The sequence below is a fragment of the Carassius auratus genome, chromosome 25 (assembly GCF_003368295.1).
Source record: "Carassius auratus strain Wakin chromosome 25, ASM336829v1, whole genome shotgun sequence".
NCBI classification, from domain to species: Eukaryota; Metazoa; Chordata; class Actinopteri; order Cypriniformes; family Cyprinidae; genus Carassius; species Carassius auratus.
Window position 1 is genome coordinate 10,030,206 of NC_039267.1, and position 17,057 is coordinate 10,047,262.

Sequence of the window (17,057 nt, forward strand, 5' to 3'; positions counted from 1 at the left end):
TATGTGAAGTATGAATGTAATCTGGGTATACTACTTTTATCATAAAAAAGGAACATTAACAGTATTATTCATACTTAAAATACTGTATTAATACTGAATACTGAAATAAAATCTATTTCCAGCAAGATTCTGACGTGTGCATCCAATGGCCATTTTACTATTTTCCACGAGGCCAGAGAATTTGTGAGTGGCAGTGAAGCGACGCAATTGACTATGTAGATCACAAGACAATGACAACATAATGAACGTAAAGAATTGCATACTCCACACATTCATACTATAGAACTTACCTTTTTAATGGATATTAAGCAATTACTTATTCAAAAGAACTACCTGCTCTGAGAGTATGCAGTTTCTTTACCTCTTAGTAACAAAGGTTTTATTATAAATTATAAACAAATGGTTTTATTATAAATTGCAGCAATGCATAATACATAATGCAGAACCAGATGATTGATTATCACATACAGTATTTTTTTGTATTCCAGCTATTTAAGTCCACGTCGACATTTCTTTTAACTGCGTTCTTTCATAATTTCTTCTCACATCAACAAGCCTAACTCTGTGAGAAAACATTGCTGAGTAAGTCACTGAAGATCATGTGCCAGAAAAGCTGAGACTGGAGAAAGCGAGCCGTTCTCTTGCACCTGGCTGATCCAGAGCCAGAGTTTTGTCCTGGGAACTTTTCTTTGAGGCTTTTCAGCAAGCTACAGTCATCCTCTTAACCTGGAGAGGTGGCGAGACGTGTCTGTTTACAGAGAACAAATGATGTCTTTTTCCTCACTCCAGGTGCAAGTATCATACCTCGAAAAATCACCTCAGATGTGCCATGAATTCCAAAGGAGGGTGAAGGAAACTTTCTCTTGGTGTTCCTTGGCCAAAATAGCAATATAAAGAAGAAAAATAGATGTCATGCCTTTATTTGACCATATTTGATTGTCGTGTTTTTCATTTCCTCTTTGCTGAATTGTTTTTAGAAAACACATTTCTGTGATAAAAACTTCTCTTGACCTTCTTCTTCAGTTTGAGCTGATGTCATGATTAGGTTCCTAAACCAATCAAGCCTAGAAATATATTCAGCTTCTTTCCTGGCAAATGGCCCGGCCTTTCAATGCCGAAGTGAAGCTCATGAATGCACCTGGAACAAAAGGTTTTTTTATTTCCCCATAATCTGTTTTCAAGGGCATTCGCTCCATTTCATTACCTAGTGCATCACCACTGGGGAATCATGTCAGCGTTCCTATTTACATCTCTCTGTAGAGAACACCTCAATGTGGAGATTGAATGTGTTGCGGGGTGAATAGTGGAAATGAAACTCCTAGAAATCCATTGACTTCCCTCAGCATGGGACTCACTGAGGCAATCGTAGTCTGCTGGCACTGAGTACATGATCCACTATCATGGTTATATGACAACTGCGTATATCCTCAATCATGTGGAACGCATCATAGGTCTGTATTTTAAGCAATATAAACTTTAGGCCTACTCTATACATTCCAGAACAAAACATTATTTTCTTCGTCGAAGAAACCGACATGTTGCGATGGTGATGTCCGTCCGATTCATGAAGAATGATTCTTTTGAATCTGTTGAACTGGTTCACAAATTCACAGATGATTCATTCATTCAATTGGACTGATCCGTTTACTGCCTTGAGTACAGGGGGCAAGGAACTCAACCGGAAGTTGTAGTCGGGTGGGAGCTGCCATCTTTTAGCAGAACTTCACTTGCGTTAGCATTCCCATTGACTCCCATTCATTTTTGGCGTCACTTTGACAGCAAATAACTTTACATCTGAGGCGTTTAAAGACTCTGTTTGTCCATTATTTATTTCTAAAGATACACGACAATGTATAAAGGGCTCCATTACCTTCTATGTTACATTATGGCCCCGTATAAACAGTTTTTGTAAAAAATAGGCTAACGATTGCATCATAACCACTCGTCTCTCTGTCGCATTACCGTACAGACAGGAGGAGAAGCTCGCAGGCAATTAACTTAATATGGCGTAGTGGCGTTACATTTTAAAATACTATACAAAATAATTAATCAGAATACTTACTCCTGCTCACTCACGACAAAGAACTCCCCGCTCGGGAAGTGCTAAAAATGGGCTTCACTTGTCTCAATTGAGTTCCAATGGGGTCGCTGTGTCCATTTCTTTTACTGTCTATGCTTGAGTAGGCTACTGATTCAGTGATTCATTCAGAACTAGTCTTGAGTGAACGACTCTATACGATATACGATATATCATAATATAATTAGAGCTCGAGCATGTGGAGGATTTGACTGAGGCAAACGGTAAGTTAGTATAATGATGTAATTTTGTATTGTTTATTGTAAATGTTGATACCATTTTTAAAAGCGGCTATAAGATGTTTAAAAGCTAGCCTAATCTACGTGAAAAAGCAGTGTGACAACATTTCACCGTCTTATTTTCGGGTTGTTTTATTTGTTACCTCACCTTTACTGAATTATCGGTAACTAACTGATATTGAAAGTTTAGTCTTTGAGGGACAGTTTTTTTTATTAATGAAAAAGAAAGTTTGCTTAGGCCTAATTCCAGATTATGTGCCCATTACATTAGGCTAATCAAAAATGTTTACTTCTAACGTTAAATTGTGCTGAAGAAAACCAGATTTGAATCTACATGATGCTGAGTAAGTAATGACAAAGTTTAATTTTCAGGTGTGCTGTATTTTGTCAAACTTCAGTATTATTTAACATGCAACAAGAGTTTGGTTGGGGATTTTACTTAATCAAACCGGAATTCTGTGTGCTCAAAAAAGAAAGAAAAATACAATTGTCTGTTTGATCTGTTTTTAAGACAATTTGCATATGAAAAGTGAAACATATTTTTGATGGACCTTTTTTGGTCTGATCATATTTTTCTAGTGTGCAAACATTCAGCTAATTTGAGATTTAACCTCTATTCTTTATTTGGCCTTTTTTATCTCGTGATTTTAATCTTAAACAACCCCCAGTTCACTAAATGGTGAAAATACTGGCTAAATCTATTAGGTCGACTGCAAAATACTCTAGTCTAAGAGGAGCTCCTAGAGATGTAACAAAATGAAGTATTGACTGCTTGTCAGAAGAAAGAACACAATCATTCGTCTCCACTGAAAGGCAGGAACCAATCTTGAGAATGCAGTCCAAACAAATGATGGTCTGTTCATCTGAAATAACAGAGTGTCTGCCACAAAGCAACACGCAAAGAGGTGAATACTGCAAATAGTGAGAAGAAAATCTGTCTGCAAACCATCTCTGGCACAAGATATTTCTATTGGATAGGAAGCAACAGAACCATCAGCAGTTTGCCATGAATGTATTTCCCCACATCTCTATAAATAATTGTTTATTGATCATTGAAGGAACTATATGATTTATGAAACTGCTAGCCTAGACAAAACCCTCTATCATTGAGTCAGTATGATTAGTATTTCAGAGCACGGTGAAAATGCAGTGTCACGCCTGGCAAGAAATGTAATAATTTTCTGTCTTTTACTCAGCACATGATTTAAGAGACTGCTGCAAGAGGATCCTTGACTGCTTTATGCAGGGACCGTGTTGGGAGGAAGTCAAAACTTTAATAAAGATGACACAAATAAACATTTAAAGGGGTAGCTCACTTGAAAATGAACATTTAGTCAATTATTTACTTTTTTTCGTCTGTGAAATACAAAAGGATAAGTTAGCAAGAGTCTTGCACTGCTTTAAGAAAGGTTTGGAACAACAAGAGGGTGTTTTTGGGTGAACTCTTCAACACAAGCTTTTTTTTCCCCCAGAAAAGAAGGATCACGTTTCTAAATGTGTAATGTGTATATCTAGTACACTAGCATATATATGACTTCATAAGCATTGTAAAAGTTCTGATTTATTTACTGTGTGCTCTCAAATTATGCATGAAAATTTTAAAAGACATGAGCAAACAGTATTAATTAGAATGATGCATGACGCAATATTTTTGGGATGGTATTATTCATCTGGAAATAAACAAATATTGCATAACTCTGAGCAGAAAACAACAAACCGTTTGCCTGAGGGCAGCAAGGAAAGTGGGAACTGGCTACAGGGTCATTTGTCATCTCTGTACAAAGCAAAAGCCCCCAGGACTTTCACAGGCACAGTCATATATAAGGACTTACTCACAGTGAGAAGATCCTGGGAAGCAATATACACCGATTTTCATTCAGACAAAGCAACAGATTGCTGCCTATTAATCATCTCAGGCCTGGACAGAGAACAACGGCCTTCCTTTGAGCATGTCTCCTATCGCCAGCCTCTTTATGGGATTTGGAGGAAACGGGTCATGACTTCCTGCGCTCATTTTATAGCTGAACAATCTCACCTCCAAAGGTGAGGTTTAACAAGAACTTATGAGCCTGTGTGTGGGGAACATAAAGTTTCAAAGGCTGGTATAATGCTATTCAGGGCTGGATTTAGTAGGGAGCTGGGGTGGGTGACGGCCCTCAGATTGTCTCAAAGTGTACCATTCAAATTATTATTGCTATAAAGTGACACTGGATTAAATTTAATTCTTTTAGGAGTGAGTTTGCAGCGGCTTCTGCAGCTAACCACGAGTTCTCAGACTGACTTATAAAACATTTTTCAAGTGAGTATTTCAGTAGTTCTGTCATGACGACTCTCTGAGAGTTTAGCATGGTATTGTACATGACAATGTTAATGTGTTTGGTCTTGGCGTAATAGATCTGCTACGCTGTGGCTGCGGCAGAGCAAGTACAGAGACTTGCTACTGCGAATACATTCACAGACATGCTGCTGCAAGCATGTAAGAAATATTGCTGCACATATAACATGTGAAATAACCCCCATATAAAATACATGCAATCACCCTGTAGCAGATCTATACAGGTGGAGCTGGGGAAGGTGGAGGGTTTCTGAAGCACGCAGTAACTACTAGCCATGTATTTGAATTTTGAGCAGCGAACTCATTGGCTGCTGATATTAAAGAAACCAATCAGTTGAGCCATGTGAATGACAATGTCATTATGTCAAATTGAGTTAGAACCTATTAGATTGTACTATCTATGTGTATGCGCCTTAAATTCGACTGAGCCATCCATGCCAGTTATTTGTGAATGAATCATTCTTTTGAGTCAATACTATCTTTTCAGTACAAAACGGTTTGAAATTATTCATATTTGTACAAATCACTAAATGAGTATAAATACTTTAGAATGCAGAGAACAAACAACATTGGATCAAGTGAATATTCACCAACAAACAACTGAAACAAACGGTTCGTTCTTGAGAGTTAACTTTGTGAAAATTCAGCTAAAGCTGTGTAAAGTGTGTTTTTGTCTGTTCAGTAAGTTCTGCTGCAAAGTATACATCATAAAAACTGTAGAATCAAGTTGTGACTTTATCCCTATCTCAGCCATGAGCTAAACATTTCTTTCTTCTCTTGGGCATAAAAAGATAATATTTTGAAGATTGTTGGTAACCATATTTCGGGGGGAAAAACTATATTCATTTTTAATGAAACCAATTTAAAAATATATATATTTAGTCAGGTTACAGGGTTACTTTTTAATGGCTGTCAAAGAAGAAAGATTCTTTTTTTTCCTATAAGTTTTATTAATGTAGTTACATCATTTTACCAGTAGGGAAAGCAAATAAACCTTGACATCTTGAACACAGCAGGCTATATCCAGATTTCATTCTTTTTTTTTTTCATTTAGCTTCAATAGTGCAATCTTTTTACCAGAAGATCTGATTAAATGCAGTCTGAGAGTGTTGCTGAAACTCGACAAGATGCGTCTGACAGTCTGAGGAATGGGAAATGATGAATATCTGAAGTTTTCTGCTCAGCTAGAACAGCAAGCCTTGAGGCAATCTGAACCAAGCGAAGGCACAGACAAAGCACAGTTGCATACTGCATATCAAAGATCATCTCCTGCAATCTATTATTAATCCAGTATCACTGATAGCCCACCAGTGTTTTCTCATTCACCCATTTGTCTTATGTCCACAGTTTCATCAAAGCGTAACCGCTTCCAAGATGAACCAAAGTTTGGCTGAAAATCAGTCAAGTGAGAAGCTCTCGGAAAGCTAAGCCTAATCAAGTGTTCGCTCCAAGTTTTTTATATTTTCCCTTTCCTTTTTGAAGTTTGTGAAGCAGTACATATTACCCATACAATGTCCCATGAGAGAATCAGGGTGCCCGTAAAACCCCTAGCGAGCCAATTAAAACTCACAGAGCAAATAGAAAACATAACATCTTATACGTAACAATCTCCACAAGGAGTGCATGACTTCAGTAGACTAATAAATGTTTTATCAAACCATTTACACTATCCGGTTCTATAGGGACATTCTCTCTGGTGCACTACTGAACTTTTCATTGTTTTTCTGTTTACTATTCTGGCTGTGTAGACACTGCAAATATTGCTGTGAACATCTGAGCCACTAATCTTGAAGTTGACTGGTGAACATGATACATGTTTTCTTATCTTATATATTATAGTTAAAATGGTGGAGGTGAACGTCTCCCAACCACCACCTTAAAAATAGTTAACTCAAAAATGTATATTTGCTTAAAATGTAAATGTTTTTTAGTTGTTTGGACTCTCATTCTGACGGCACCCATTCAGTGCAGAGGACCCATTGGTGAGCAAGTGATGTTTTCTGATGAAGAAACAAACTCATCTACAGCTTGGATGGCCTGAGTGTGATTACATATTAATTTTGGGGTGGACTATTCCTTTAAACAGAATATAGTAAAAGTTACACAAGTGCTGACCTTTTTTATGCCGTGCATGCAGAAAGTCAATTTAATGACTTGCAAGCCAGAGGAAATGTTATGGCCTACTTGCCCTGCAAGTGTTAATTGTTGGTACATAAATTATTGGGACTTGGACGTACAGGTAGTTAAACCTTTGAGAGCAGTGTTGACAAATTGTGGTAGTCTGATTGAACTCTGCAGGGGAATGAGAGGACCAAATTTTAATGTTTTGTGATAATTCTGGTGGGTTTGCATATATTTTGGCAGCACATCCTGACAGTTACCTAGTTAAATGTCGAGGGCAAATGCAAGAAATCCTTCAAAAGTAGCAGAAAGAATGAGAATATCCTTGATCTTAAGCTATGGATAAATCAGAAACTCTCAGTGTGATCCCATTGCTCATTCCTTCCATATTGAAGGTTCATGTTGAGAGTGAATCTCCACAAGTTGCACCAGAAATTACATGAAATTACGGCTTTTCTACAGAATGCATGGGCCATCTATGTGAGATATATACGATAAAATACTAAAGATGTGTTTGATCATAGAGCATATAATCATCTATGCTGTAGAAACAGACATGGTTCTTCATTGTAGGTCAAACTGTTGTTCAGTGTGTGGATGAATCTGCTCAAAGACTTGAGAGAAGTGTTATGTATAATGTGAAGTTTGAATGAAGTTCGTGTGGATGAAGAACGTTCAAAAGAATCTGTGATCAAAGTGCAATAAAAAAGAGAGAAGTTTCAGAAGCAGATGGACTGATCTTCTTGTCCATTTCAGACAAACGGCAGTTTCAGCGTTCTCGTGTCACTAGAGCAGCCAGGCACATATAGTTGTTTTAAAAGCTAAAAAAAATGTTCTGTGTGAAATTACAATATAGCATAAATAAAACTGTGACAAATTGCAGTCGTTGCAAACATTACACCTCCGAACGTTCCAATTTTTTCAAATGTTATTAGTATCCCGGTATGGGATTCGAACCTCGGTCTGGGATCTGACAACGGATTATTTTAAACACAAATCTTCCCTAATGTATCCCATTCATTCTCTATGAATTCTCTAGTGCTAATCACTACAGATGCGTTATATTTTCGGCCACACGCTAAATTCATGGCGCTGTTCTGAGCTTGTTTCTCTCTGTCGTGTTTCACGAGCAGCGTGTAAATCTTAAACCGTACTCATTTTCAACCCTCTTCACTACAATAGCGGTTTTCGTTTGAAAAACAAAACAAAAACCGTCATGTCAGATTTGAACCTCGCTAACATCATGGCCGCAGAGACATTCAGAAAACCAAAAACATGCTCTCCCGTCGGGGAATCGAACACCGGTCTCCCGCCAGAATAGATGACTTTCCTAACGAGAAGTTAGGAGAAATAATGGTAGGAATATTTTAAAAAAGCTATGAATTACTTTATATTTCGATTTTGGGTCGTCTATAGCGAAATGCAGACATTTAAAAAGAAACGTCAAAGCGATTTTGCGTGAGAGGGTTTTCTCCCAGCCACAGCCAAGACGTTTAGTGAAAGTCATAGACTGTAAGGTGAAAGTATTACAATAGCGCCATCTGCTGGATTGTAAAAAGTGAGATTCTGGGGTGCTCATGCTGATAAGCTGCATGTGATTCAAGAAAAACAAACAAAAACTATATAATGATCATGGTCCAATTTATTGTAACTTTGTCTTCACATTACAGAGAAACGGCTTGCATGTACATAAGGCCGAGAATGAATTATGTTAACATGGGGAAAAGGACAAGCAGATTCCTGAGGGGATGCTTAGGAAACGGTGAATATCGTTGGATGTGGTTTGTGTGAGACATAAAATCGCAATATACAAAAAAGGACAAATGTCCATTAAAGACTCATTTACAGTAATTGTCATGAGAAGACATCATGTTTTGGTTAAAAATTCCTAATAAACATCCAGGGCTACGTGCGAGGTGTTTTGTACTAATGGTTTGGGGATGATTATATTAAACCAGTAAGCTGGGAATGATAGAACCATTGACCCTTAGTCTGTAACAGATGACCTAGTGCAATTATGTCCAAGTGTGTACATACTACATCAACTCCAGCACCTGAATATAAAGCACTTCACGTAGCATTAAAAATAAAGCACATTGAAGTCCCTCATGCCTACAGTAGCTTTAATACATTAAAAACTGAATAAGGTTACACATAGATGCCCACTACAGGTCCTATTGAAGTTCCAGTCTTTTTCAGACAAAGGCTGTATAATCTCATCTTGTATGTGACCTTTACAACTTCCTGTCTGGGTGCTCAGAGCGTCTTGCCCTCTGATGCCTCACTTCCAGGTGTTTGCTCTGGACTCTGTCGAAGTGCTGGAGCAGTTCACTGTAGTCGATGTGTGGCTGGGCTAATCGTTTGTCTTTGACAGGCGCCTTTGGGTCTTCCCTGAAAAAATGAAGCAGTTGAGAATAGGCCGACTATCCTAGTCTAGAAGATGCTAGAAGTGTTTAGGGAGCATGAGAACTTACATGGTCCTCATGAGTTCAGGGTTTGGCACACAGCTGAGCCGATGCGAGAGCAGCTGGAAAGCCTGACTCTGAGGAAGCAACATCAGCAGGCCGTACAGAGCCTTGATGAGGTACGGGTTATGCTCTACATCCAGCAGCTGCAGACGAAGGTCTGAAAAGAGAATGAGTGTTTGTGTGGAGAGCTGAAAAGGATGCTCAACAGGTTTATGTGGTGGATGAATGGGACTCACAGGTGAAGATGGGGCTCTCGATTAGCTGCACAAGTTTATCCACCTCCATGAGGAAGTCCACAGTTACCTCCAGATCTCCACTGATCAGCTCTGATCAAGGTGTTTTTGTCTTTTTTTTTTGTTGCACATTTTGATCAATTAAATTAAATTATTCTACAGTAGTTTGTGATTATGCAAAGATTTTTTTGTAAATGTTTTACACATTAGATTACACAGAGAACTCTAAATCTAACATTAAAAATTAAATTCAGTACAAAATCTCAGTGATTTTCCCTGCATCTATATTACAATTTAAAATACATTTCCACACGTTTCTGCACATTCCATAACTGTGGGTTTGAATTATTTTAGTGTTTTTTTTATACAGTGTATTTAAAGAAAATAATAATGTTTTTTTTTTTCTCCCAATTATATACACTGATTTTCAAAAGTACGGGGTCTGAAAGATTTTAAAGATTTTAAAAATATATATATATAAATGCTATTTATCTGACTCATCAATTTATCAGTGATTCCACAAAACGTTTTTTCAACACTAACATAAAGAATACAGAGTCAGTCGGAAACCGAATGATACATTATAAACGCTTTACAACAAGGATACAATTTCTGGATGAGGTCATAGGCATGCCGATAGTTCTGTGTCAGGAAGCAGAGCGACACAGTGGCCACTGGATTGTGACACCAAGAGCGATAGAGGCAGCAGAAAAGAGCACAGCTGTCCTGATGGGTAAAAAGTAGAAACATACAGTAGAACAGTGATAATGAGCTCAAAACTTCAAGTAGAAAAACACTCATTCTGGATTTTATGAAGCTGTTTTAAAGATCCCAGTCCCCAAAGCAGATGTTACCTGTGTGTGTAAGTCCTTGAGCTGGTTCCGCAGCTGGAAGAGTTCAGCTGAGGTCAGCAGAATAGTGTTAAGTGTCTGCACCATGGTGGAGGCAAACTTCAGATCTTCCTCCTTGAGTAAGATGTCTGCCATAGAGTGAAATATGTTCTCCGCATGCAGGAGGAGACACAGCTGCCTGTTGGGAAATAAACGAAACTCGTGACAAAATCTGTTGAATCCGTTTGTATTCTCAGTTTTACAGATGTTTCTACTTGGATTACTACACTTTTACCAGTCTTCATTAAAGGAGCTAGGATGGTTTTACCTGATAATGAAAGCCCCTCTCATTTCTAGAAGCTTTCTCTCTAAACTGAAGCGCTTGAGCAAATTAATCATGAACTTGTAGAAGTATGAATTCATGCTGGGAGTCGATGGAGACAAATCTGCCACCTTTGAACCTGTCAAATAAAAAGAGCTTGTTAGATTCCATGTTCACAGCACTCTGTTAATAGTCTTCTTTTCTGGTATATACTGTATTTTACGGACTATAAGTCACACTTTTTTTCATAGTTTGGCTGGTCCAGCGACTTATGATGATGAACCAAGAGAAAACATTACCGTCTACAGCCGCTTTCTCTTGGTTCTTGGTTCTAAATGAATGCGATTTATAGTCCAGTGCGAGTTATATATGTTTTTTTCCTCATTATGACGTATTTTTGGACTGATGCGACTTATACTCAGGTGCGACTTATAGTCCGAAAAATACGGTAAACAGATATAAAGAGGATCCAGGAATTGTTACCCACCAAGCACCACTGGCTGCCCATCTCTGACCCCACCTGGAATATGAAGCTCTGTTTTGCTATCCGAGTTGTCGCACGACCCAGACGTGTCCGTCTGACCAGCAGGTGATGATGCAATTTCTGCTAAAACCTCCAAGTCTTTTAAAATCACCTATTAGAGAGATTGTTTTTTTAAGATTGCTGCATCTAGTGGACCTGCACTGAGATGATTGGGAAACTATGATGACTTACTTCATCAGATTCATCTGATAGTGTCTTCAGTAACATGGGGAACAAACTATCTGTGTGCTTGAACATCTGGCATGGAGATACAGTGGAATAAAACATGTTTAGCACTGCAATTTTTAGCATTGAAACTACATATTTAAAATACCATCTATAGAAACCTTGCGAGGGGTCTTGATGTACAAATGGTACAACCACTTCAACACAGCAATGCGAGTCATCATCCCGGTGGATGAATCGTGTAAATGTCGGTCCAGTACTTGCACTATGCCATCCAGATCCAGAGTTACAGCAGACCTGTCAGAACTGCACAGCAATGAGTAAACCAGAGATCCTGGAGAAATCCTTAAATAGCTTCTGATCTTTTAACTAGACATCAAGTAACGGCTAATGGTTGACTTACAATTAATGTTCATTAATGAGTTATTTGACTGTGTTTAGTCTGTAATATCAGAAAACAAAAAGACAAAGTGTTGTTTTGTCAGTAAATGTCAAAACGTACCTTGCTGGAGTGAAGAAGGAGATGTTGCTGAAGCCTACTGAGTCCTGAGATTCATTTAGGGAATCTATAACCAAAAACAAAGATATAAAATAAAGAAGGCAAAGGCTTTTCGATTTATTTCCAGTACAGTTGCATTTAGAAAACAATGTGGAAACAATTCCTGGCATTATTAATAACTATTCAGTACATCAACAATACAAAGCTTCAGGGTCAGTCCAATTTATGATTTCAAAGATTTTTAAAGTCAGTAATGCTCACCAAGATTGCATTCATTATATATATATATATATATATATATATATATATATATATATATATATATATATATATATATATATATATGTATGTATGTATATATATATATATATATATATATATATATATATATATGTATGTATGTATGTGTGTGTATTTAATTTTAATATTTGTTTTTATTTTCAGTTGCCATTACTCCTGTCTTCAGTGTTACATGATCCTTAAGAAATCATTCTAATATAATAATTTGGTGCAGAAGAAGCTATTTTATTATTATGACGCACAATTCTCTAATGAATAGAGCGTTCAAAAGAATGGCATTTATTGGAAATAGATTTGTTTTATAACAATACGTTTTTAGTCTCTATTGAGCAATTTAACACATTTTTGCTGAAAACAAGTTATGTCATACTATGTCATAAAAAAAAAAATCATACTGACCGCTAACATTTAAACTTGGTGTGAATAAGCAAGATGATTCGAAAATGTGAGACAGGACAAAAGTGTGGATGCAACCCCGGCCTCCCGCCAGATGACTTTCCTAACGAGAAGTTAGGATAAATAATTGTAGGAATATCAAAAAAGCTATGAATTACTTTATATTTCGATTTTGGGTCGTCTATAGCGAAATGCAGACATTTAAAAAGAAGCGTCAAGCGATTTTCCGTGAGAGCGTATTAGCCACAGCCAAGACGTTTAAGTGAAAGTCATAGACTGTAAGGTGAAAGTATTACAATAGCGCCATCTGAAGGATTGTAAAAAGTGAGAGAAAAAAAGCGGATTCCCGGCCAATGCAATCGCTTAACCTTTTCACTTTATTTTTACTTCCACACATTGAAATAAAATAAATAAAATTGGAAGAAAATCAAGAAGAAAAATGATAATAAAAGAAACTTGCCATTCAGATCACCCTCTTTCTTAGATGGATTCCCATCACCCGGAGGGGACAATTTGGTCTGTGATTCTTCATCATCTTCATCATCTTCAGGAGTCACAAGCTTCATCAGGCTATGGTTACATGCACTGGCAGCCTCTTTAGTACCTAGAGATGGTTTATTGAGGAAAAGTGAACTAATACTAACAGAACCATATCAGTTCCTCAAAAACATTACCTAAATGGCACTGAACACAAAACATACTCTCAGCAAATGCATTTTATATTAAATATGCAACCAGAGTTCAGGATACTCTTTTTGCGGTCATCATAGGAAAGGCAAGGCAGCACTGCAGTCAGTATGCCAGAGGAATACGGCAGGACCACTCTTCCAGCAAGCTGAATGAATTCTCTCATCCATGTCATCGACGTCAACTGGATGAGATCGTTAGCTGCAGAAAGACAAAATTAAACAATTACACTACTTACCTATAATAAAAAGAATTCTACTAAGTTCTACAATCTGACTCACTCGACTTTGATTCATCAGACACTTGACAGTGGATGACTAAAATGTTGGCCATTTCCGCAAATTTGACACTGGATGGATTCTTCTTAATTTCTTTCAGGAATTCCCCCAAAACCACCTCGCACCTATTAAACAGCAGCTGTTAATGCTCTTTAAAAAGGAGAAAAACAAAACTATAGGGAGAAACTATCTCAGGTACAGGAAAAGAGATGATGAGACATACATTCGCCTGATCTCTTTGCTGCTGTCTCCAAGAATCTGAAAAAGTCCATCTAGAATTTCTGGCAGATAATCCAGGAGGTTAATATCAGGAACCGACTCCAACACGTGGATCTGGAGTCAAACCATCACAGGAAATCACAAAATTATAATGGCAACTACTATCAGTGTGTTGTTATTGTTGATGAAAAACAAAACTATTTGTAATTTTCAAAAAATGAAATTAAATAAAATTTCAATTAGGCAAAAAGCTAAACATGAAAAACTTAAAAATGAGAAAACTTAATTTGAAGTACTTAAATTATTACAAATAAAACTGAAATAAAAATCAAGCTAAATTGAAATATTTTAATTAAAAATAAAAGAAAGATTGGTGAAAGTGCTCAACTCACCCATGAGATAATGAATTGGCGGGCGTATTGGTTGTTTGAGTAAATCCTCTCACGCAACAGAGGGACAAAAGCCACTAGGTCAAATTTGTTGCTCTCTGTTACAATGTCCTTAAAATAAAAAGGACACAAGAAGTCATTATTTCATTTGATATTCTAAACCTTCACTGCGGAATCCACGCTTCTCATTTCAAACTCACCTTAAGAAGCCGATCCAGGAGCTCAGACCCACTCTTTACGTTTGGATCAGGATCTGCAGCTAGCTGTAAAGAACAGATCACATGTAAGGGGATTCAAAGATACAGGAAGAGGAAATTACAGTACAAAGGTTAGGAATGACCGTATAATGAAAATTCCAATGAAAATAATGTTTAAAATGTCAGTAACGGTTAAAAGGTCTGTGCTATCACCTCTTACCTATGAAATATGGAAAAGACTATAACAAGAAAATAACATGTTACCAATGTCATTTTTGTATTATATACTATTAAAGTATTTATAAATATTTTTAATTAGCTTACATTTTTTATAATTTAGTTTGATTTTTGTTTCAGTAATTTTGTTTTGGACTTTTGTCATTTTTATTAGTTTGAGTTGAATTCCTATTTAGCTTTAATTTATTTTAATTAATTATTTTTTAGATTTAGCGATAACATTTTGGGAAGTTTGAACTAAACTATTTTTAATAGTTTTAGTCAGTGTTACTTTAAGCCCACTGAGATGGTAATATAGTTTTAGTCATTTCCTTTTTTTGTCATGTTTTTTTTTTTACGTCTATACAGTTTTTATTATTAATTTTAATTTCTTAATTTATTTTAGTACATTAACCTAAATTAAAATAAGAAATGTTGTCTATGCAACAATCTGAAGAAAAAAAAATCAGTTAATGTTAATTTAATTTCAAATAACAAAAATGTTTAACTGTAATAACCCAAGAGTTGACAAAAACAACACTTGCTTTTTAGTCTCAATAAATATTTTACTACATTTAAATTTAAATAGCATTGATCACTTAAAAATATTTCAACTAAATATTTCATTCATGCCTGCATCTAGACTTTACCTTGCTAAGCCCATCAAACAGCACATTGAAGTGGGGCAGCACTGCTCCCCTGGCAACCTTCACTATATTGTAAAGGGCCTCACAGGCGTAGTAACGCAGACGGCTGTCAGAATCATTGAAACATGTAAGAACCGGATCAATGAGCTCTTTCAGGTACAATCCAGAATCCTGAATAGTACAAAAGATAAGATAAACATAAGCAAAGCCTCCATATTTGCTTTGGAATTTCAAGCACACTGAACATCTGGCAGCCAATATACCATTGAATCAAGTATTCAATGGTGTATTGAGAAAGTATTTAGTACATTTATATCACATACTTTTCCCAGAGCAATGGAGCACGCCGCCAACCCAATGAGGCCTCCTTTTCGGCTGTGAGGGTGCTGAGAGAGCGCAAACTCTGTAGCCAGTATCTGGATGACATGTCTGATCTGTGCAGAGTTGTTCTGGGCGACAAATTCCCGTACAAGCCTGACAGAAGATTGGGAAGAAGCGGATAAATGGAATATACATAAAACATAACATTCTAATAATTCAATTCAAACGCCAGCTAGACTTCTGTACTGTTTGGACTTTGGGTCTATGGCTATTAATAATAAACATGACTAATGAGATCATGTGGCATGTCAGGCGACCAGCTCTCCATTTGAGCAAAATAACAACGATTAATTACTTATTACAGACAGAAACTATGCATGATAAAAACTAGAATTCACACGCTGTAGTACGCGTGTCAAAATGGGAACAAGCAAATCTAACAGCAGTTGTTGTTAAATGAATACCACACATTCTAATTTGGAAACATTTCCTCTCGTTTATGAATATAAACAACAGATTATGACTCACTTTTCAATCTCTAGAGCTGCCACCTTCCTCTTCTCGTACAGTTTGTCGTTGAGAGCTCTCACTATGTTTGGTGTCAATGGAGAAAAATCCTTCTCTGTGTTCATTTTTTCAAAGTATTAGCGAACAAAAATAAACTTTAATTACGCATAAGCCACAACTACGTAGTCTCTGAATAAAGCTTGGTGAATAAAGAGAGGGTCTCATTAGATGACAGTTCGGTTAGTGTATGACTGAATAAAAGTATTAATGTTTCATCCAAGAGATTTTGCTCGTCTCGCACGTGTGTTGTTTACAGATAAGACGACGCCTACACTGTGTTTCCGTGGCGGACTCTCATCACGAGCATCACTTCTTAAATAACACGAGCTGCTGCTGTCTGCGAGGGGCAGAGGATGAGGGCAGCTAACATACTGCCAAAGCAGAATATTAAAGAGACGACGATCCGAACACCGCGATGACTTCTGTACGGAACGTAAACCTGATGAATATTTCCTCGCGGGTGATGGCAGAGGTAGCTCGCAATGTTATTCAATATCAACGATTGACCAAAGCCGCCATATGTCCCGGCTCACATGACTTCCTACAAACGTCAAGCAGCGACGGGTGAACCAATCGAGCGACGATCTACGGATTTGTTTTGATTACGTCATACGAGTCACATGTTCTTTGGAAATGTAAAAAAAAAAAAAAAAAAAAATATATATATATATATATATATATATATATATATATATATATATATATTTTTTTTTTTTTTTTAATAGGCCTATGCTGTTAAATGCTATCATTTGAGAATATGACTGGATTTAATAGCTTTAATAATAGTCAAAGTGTTATGTTTATTTATGTGAACATATTATTATAATGTAGCCTATGAATAACGTAACGTTAACAATGAAATAACAAGCTATGCATGTGTCTGATAATGTATTTTTAATATGTGTGCCTTTTTATTTATATTTCGTCGGTACCGCCTCATAAACGTCATATCAAAGAAGTGATTGGTCATTTAATGTGTCAATCAGACGACCAGAGGCATTTGTTAC

The 17,057-nt window shown here is 36.8% G+C and overlaps 1 protein-coding gene across 1 annotated transcript; it reads right to left on the reverse strand.

The window, feature by feature from the left end:
• Positions 1-8,396: 8,396 nt before the first annotated feature.
• LOC113043217 (protein VAC14 homolog) lies at positions 8,397-16,620 on the reverse strand. The gene is made up of 19 exons (XM_026202453.1): positions 16,012-16,620; positions 15,486-15,636; positions 15,166-15,333; positions 14,303-14,365; positions 14,106-14,213; positions 13,718-13,827; positions 13,498-13,619; positions 13,280-13,417; positions 12,990-13,133; positions 11,837-11,900; positions 11,496-11,640; positions 11,341-11,406; positions 11,113-11,260; positions 10,632-10,764; positions 10,328-10,502; positions 10,081-10,199; positions 9,477-9,556; positions 9,247-9,397; positions 8,397-9,163 (listed from the first exon to the last, which is right to left on the reverse strand). Exons 1-19 carry the CDS (start codon positions 16,113-16,115, stop codon positions 9,007-9,009), a joined length of 2,346 nt encoding a protein of 781 aa, XP_026058238.1. The 5' UTR covers positions 16,116-16,620; the 3' UTR covers positions 8,397-9,006.
• Between the last annotated feature and the right edge of the window lie 437 nt (positions 16,621-17,057).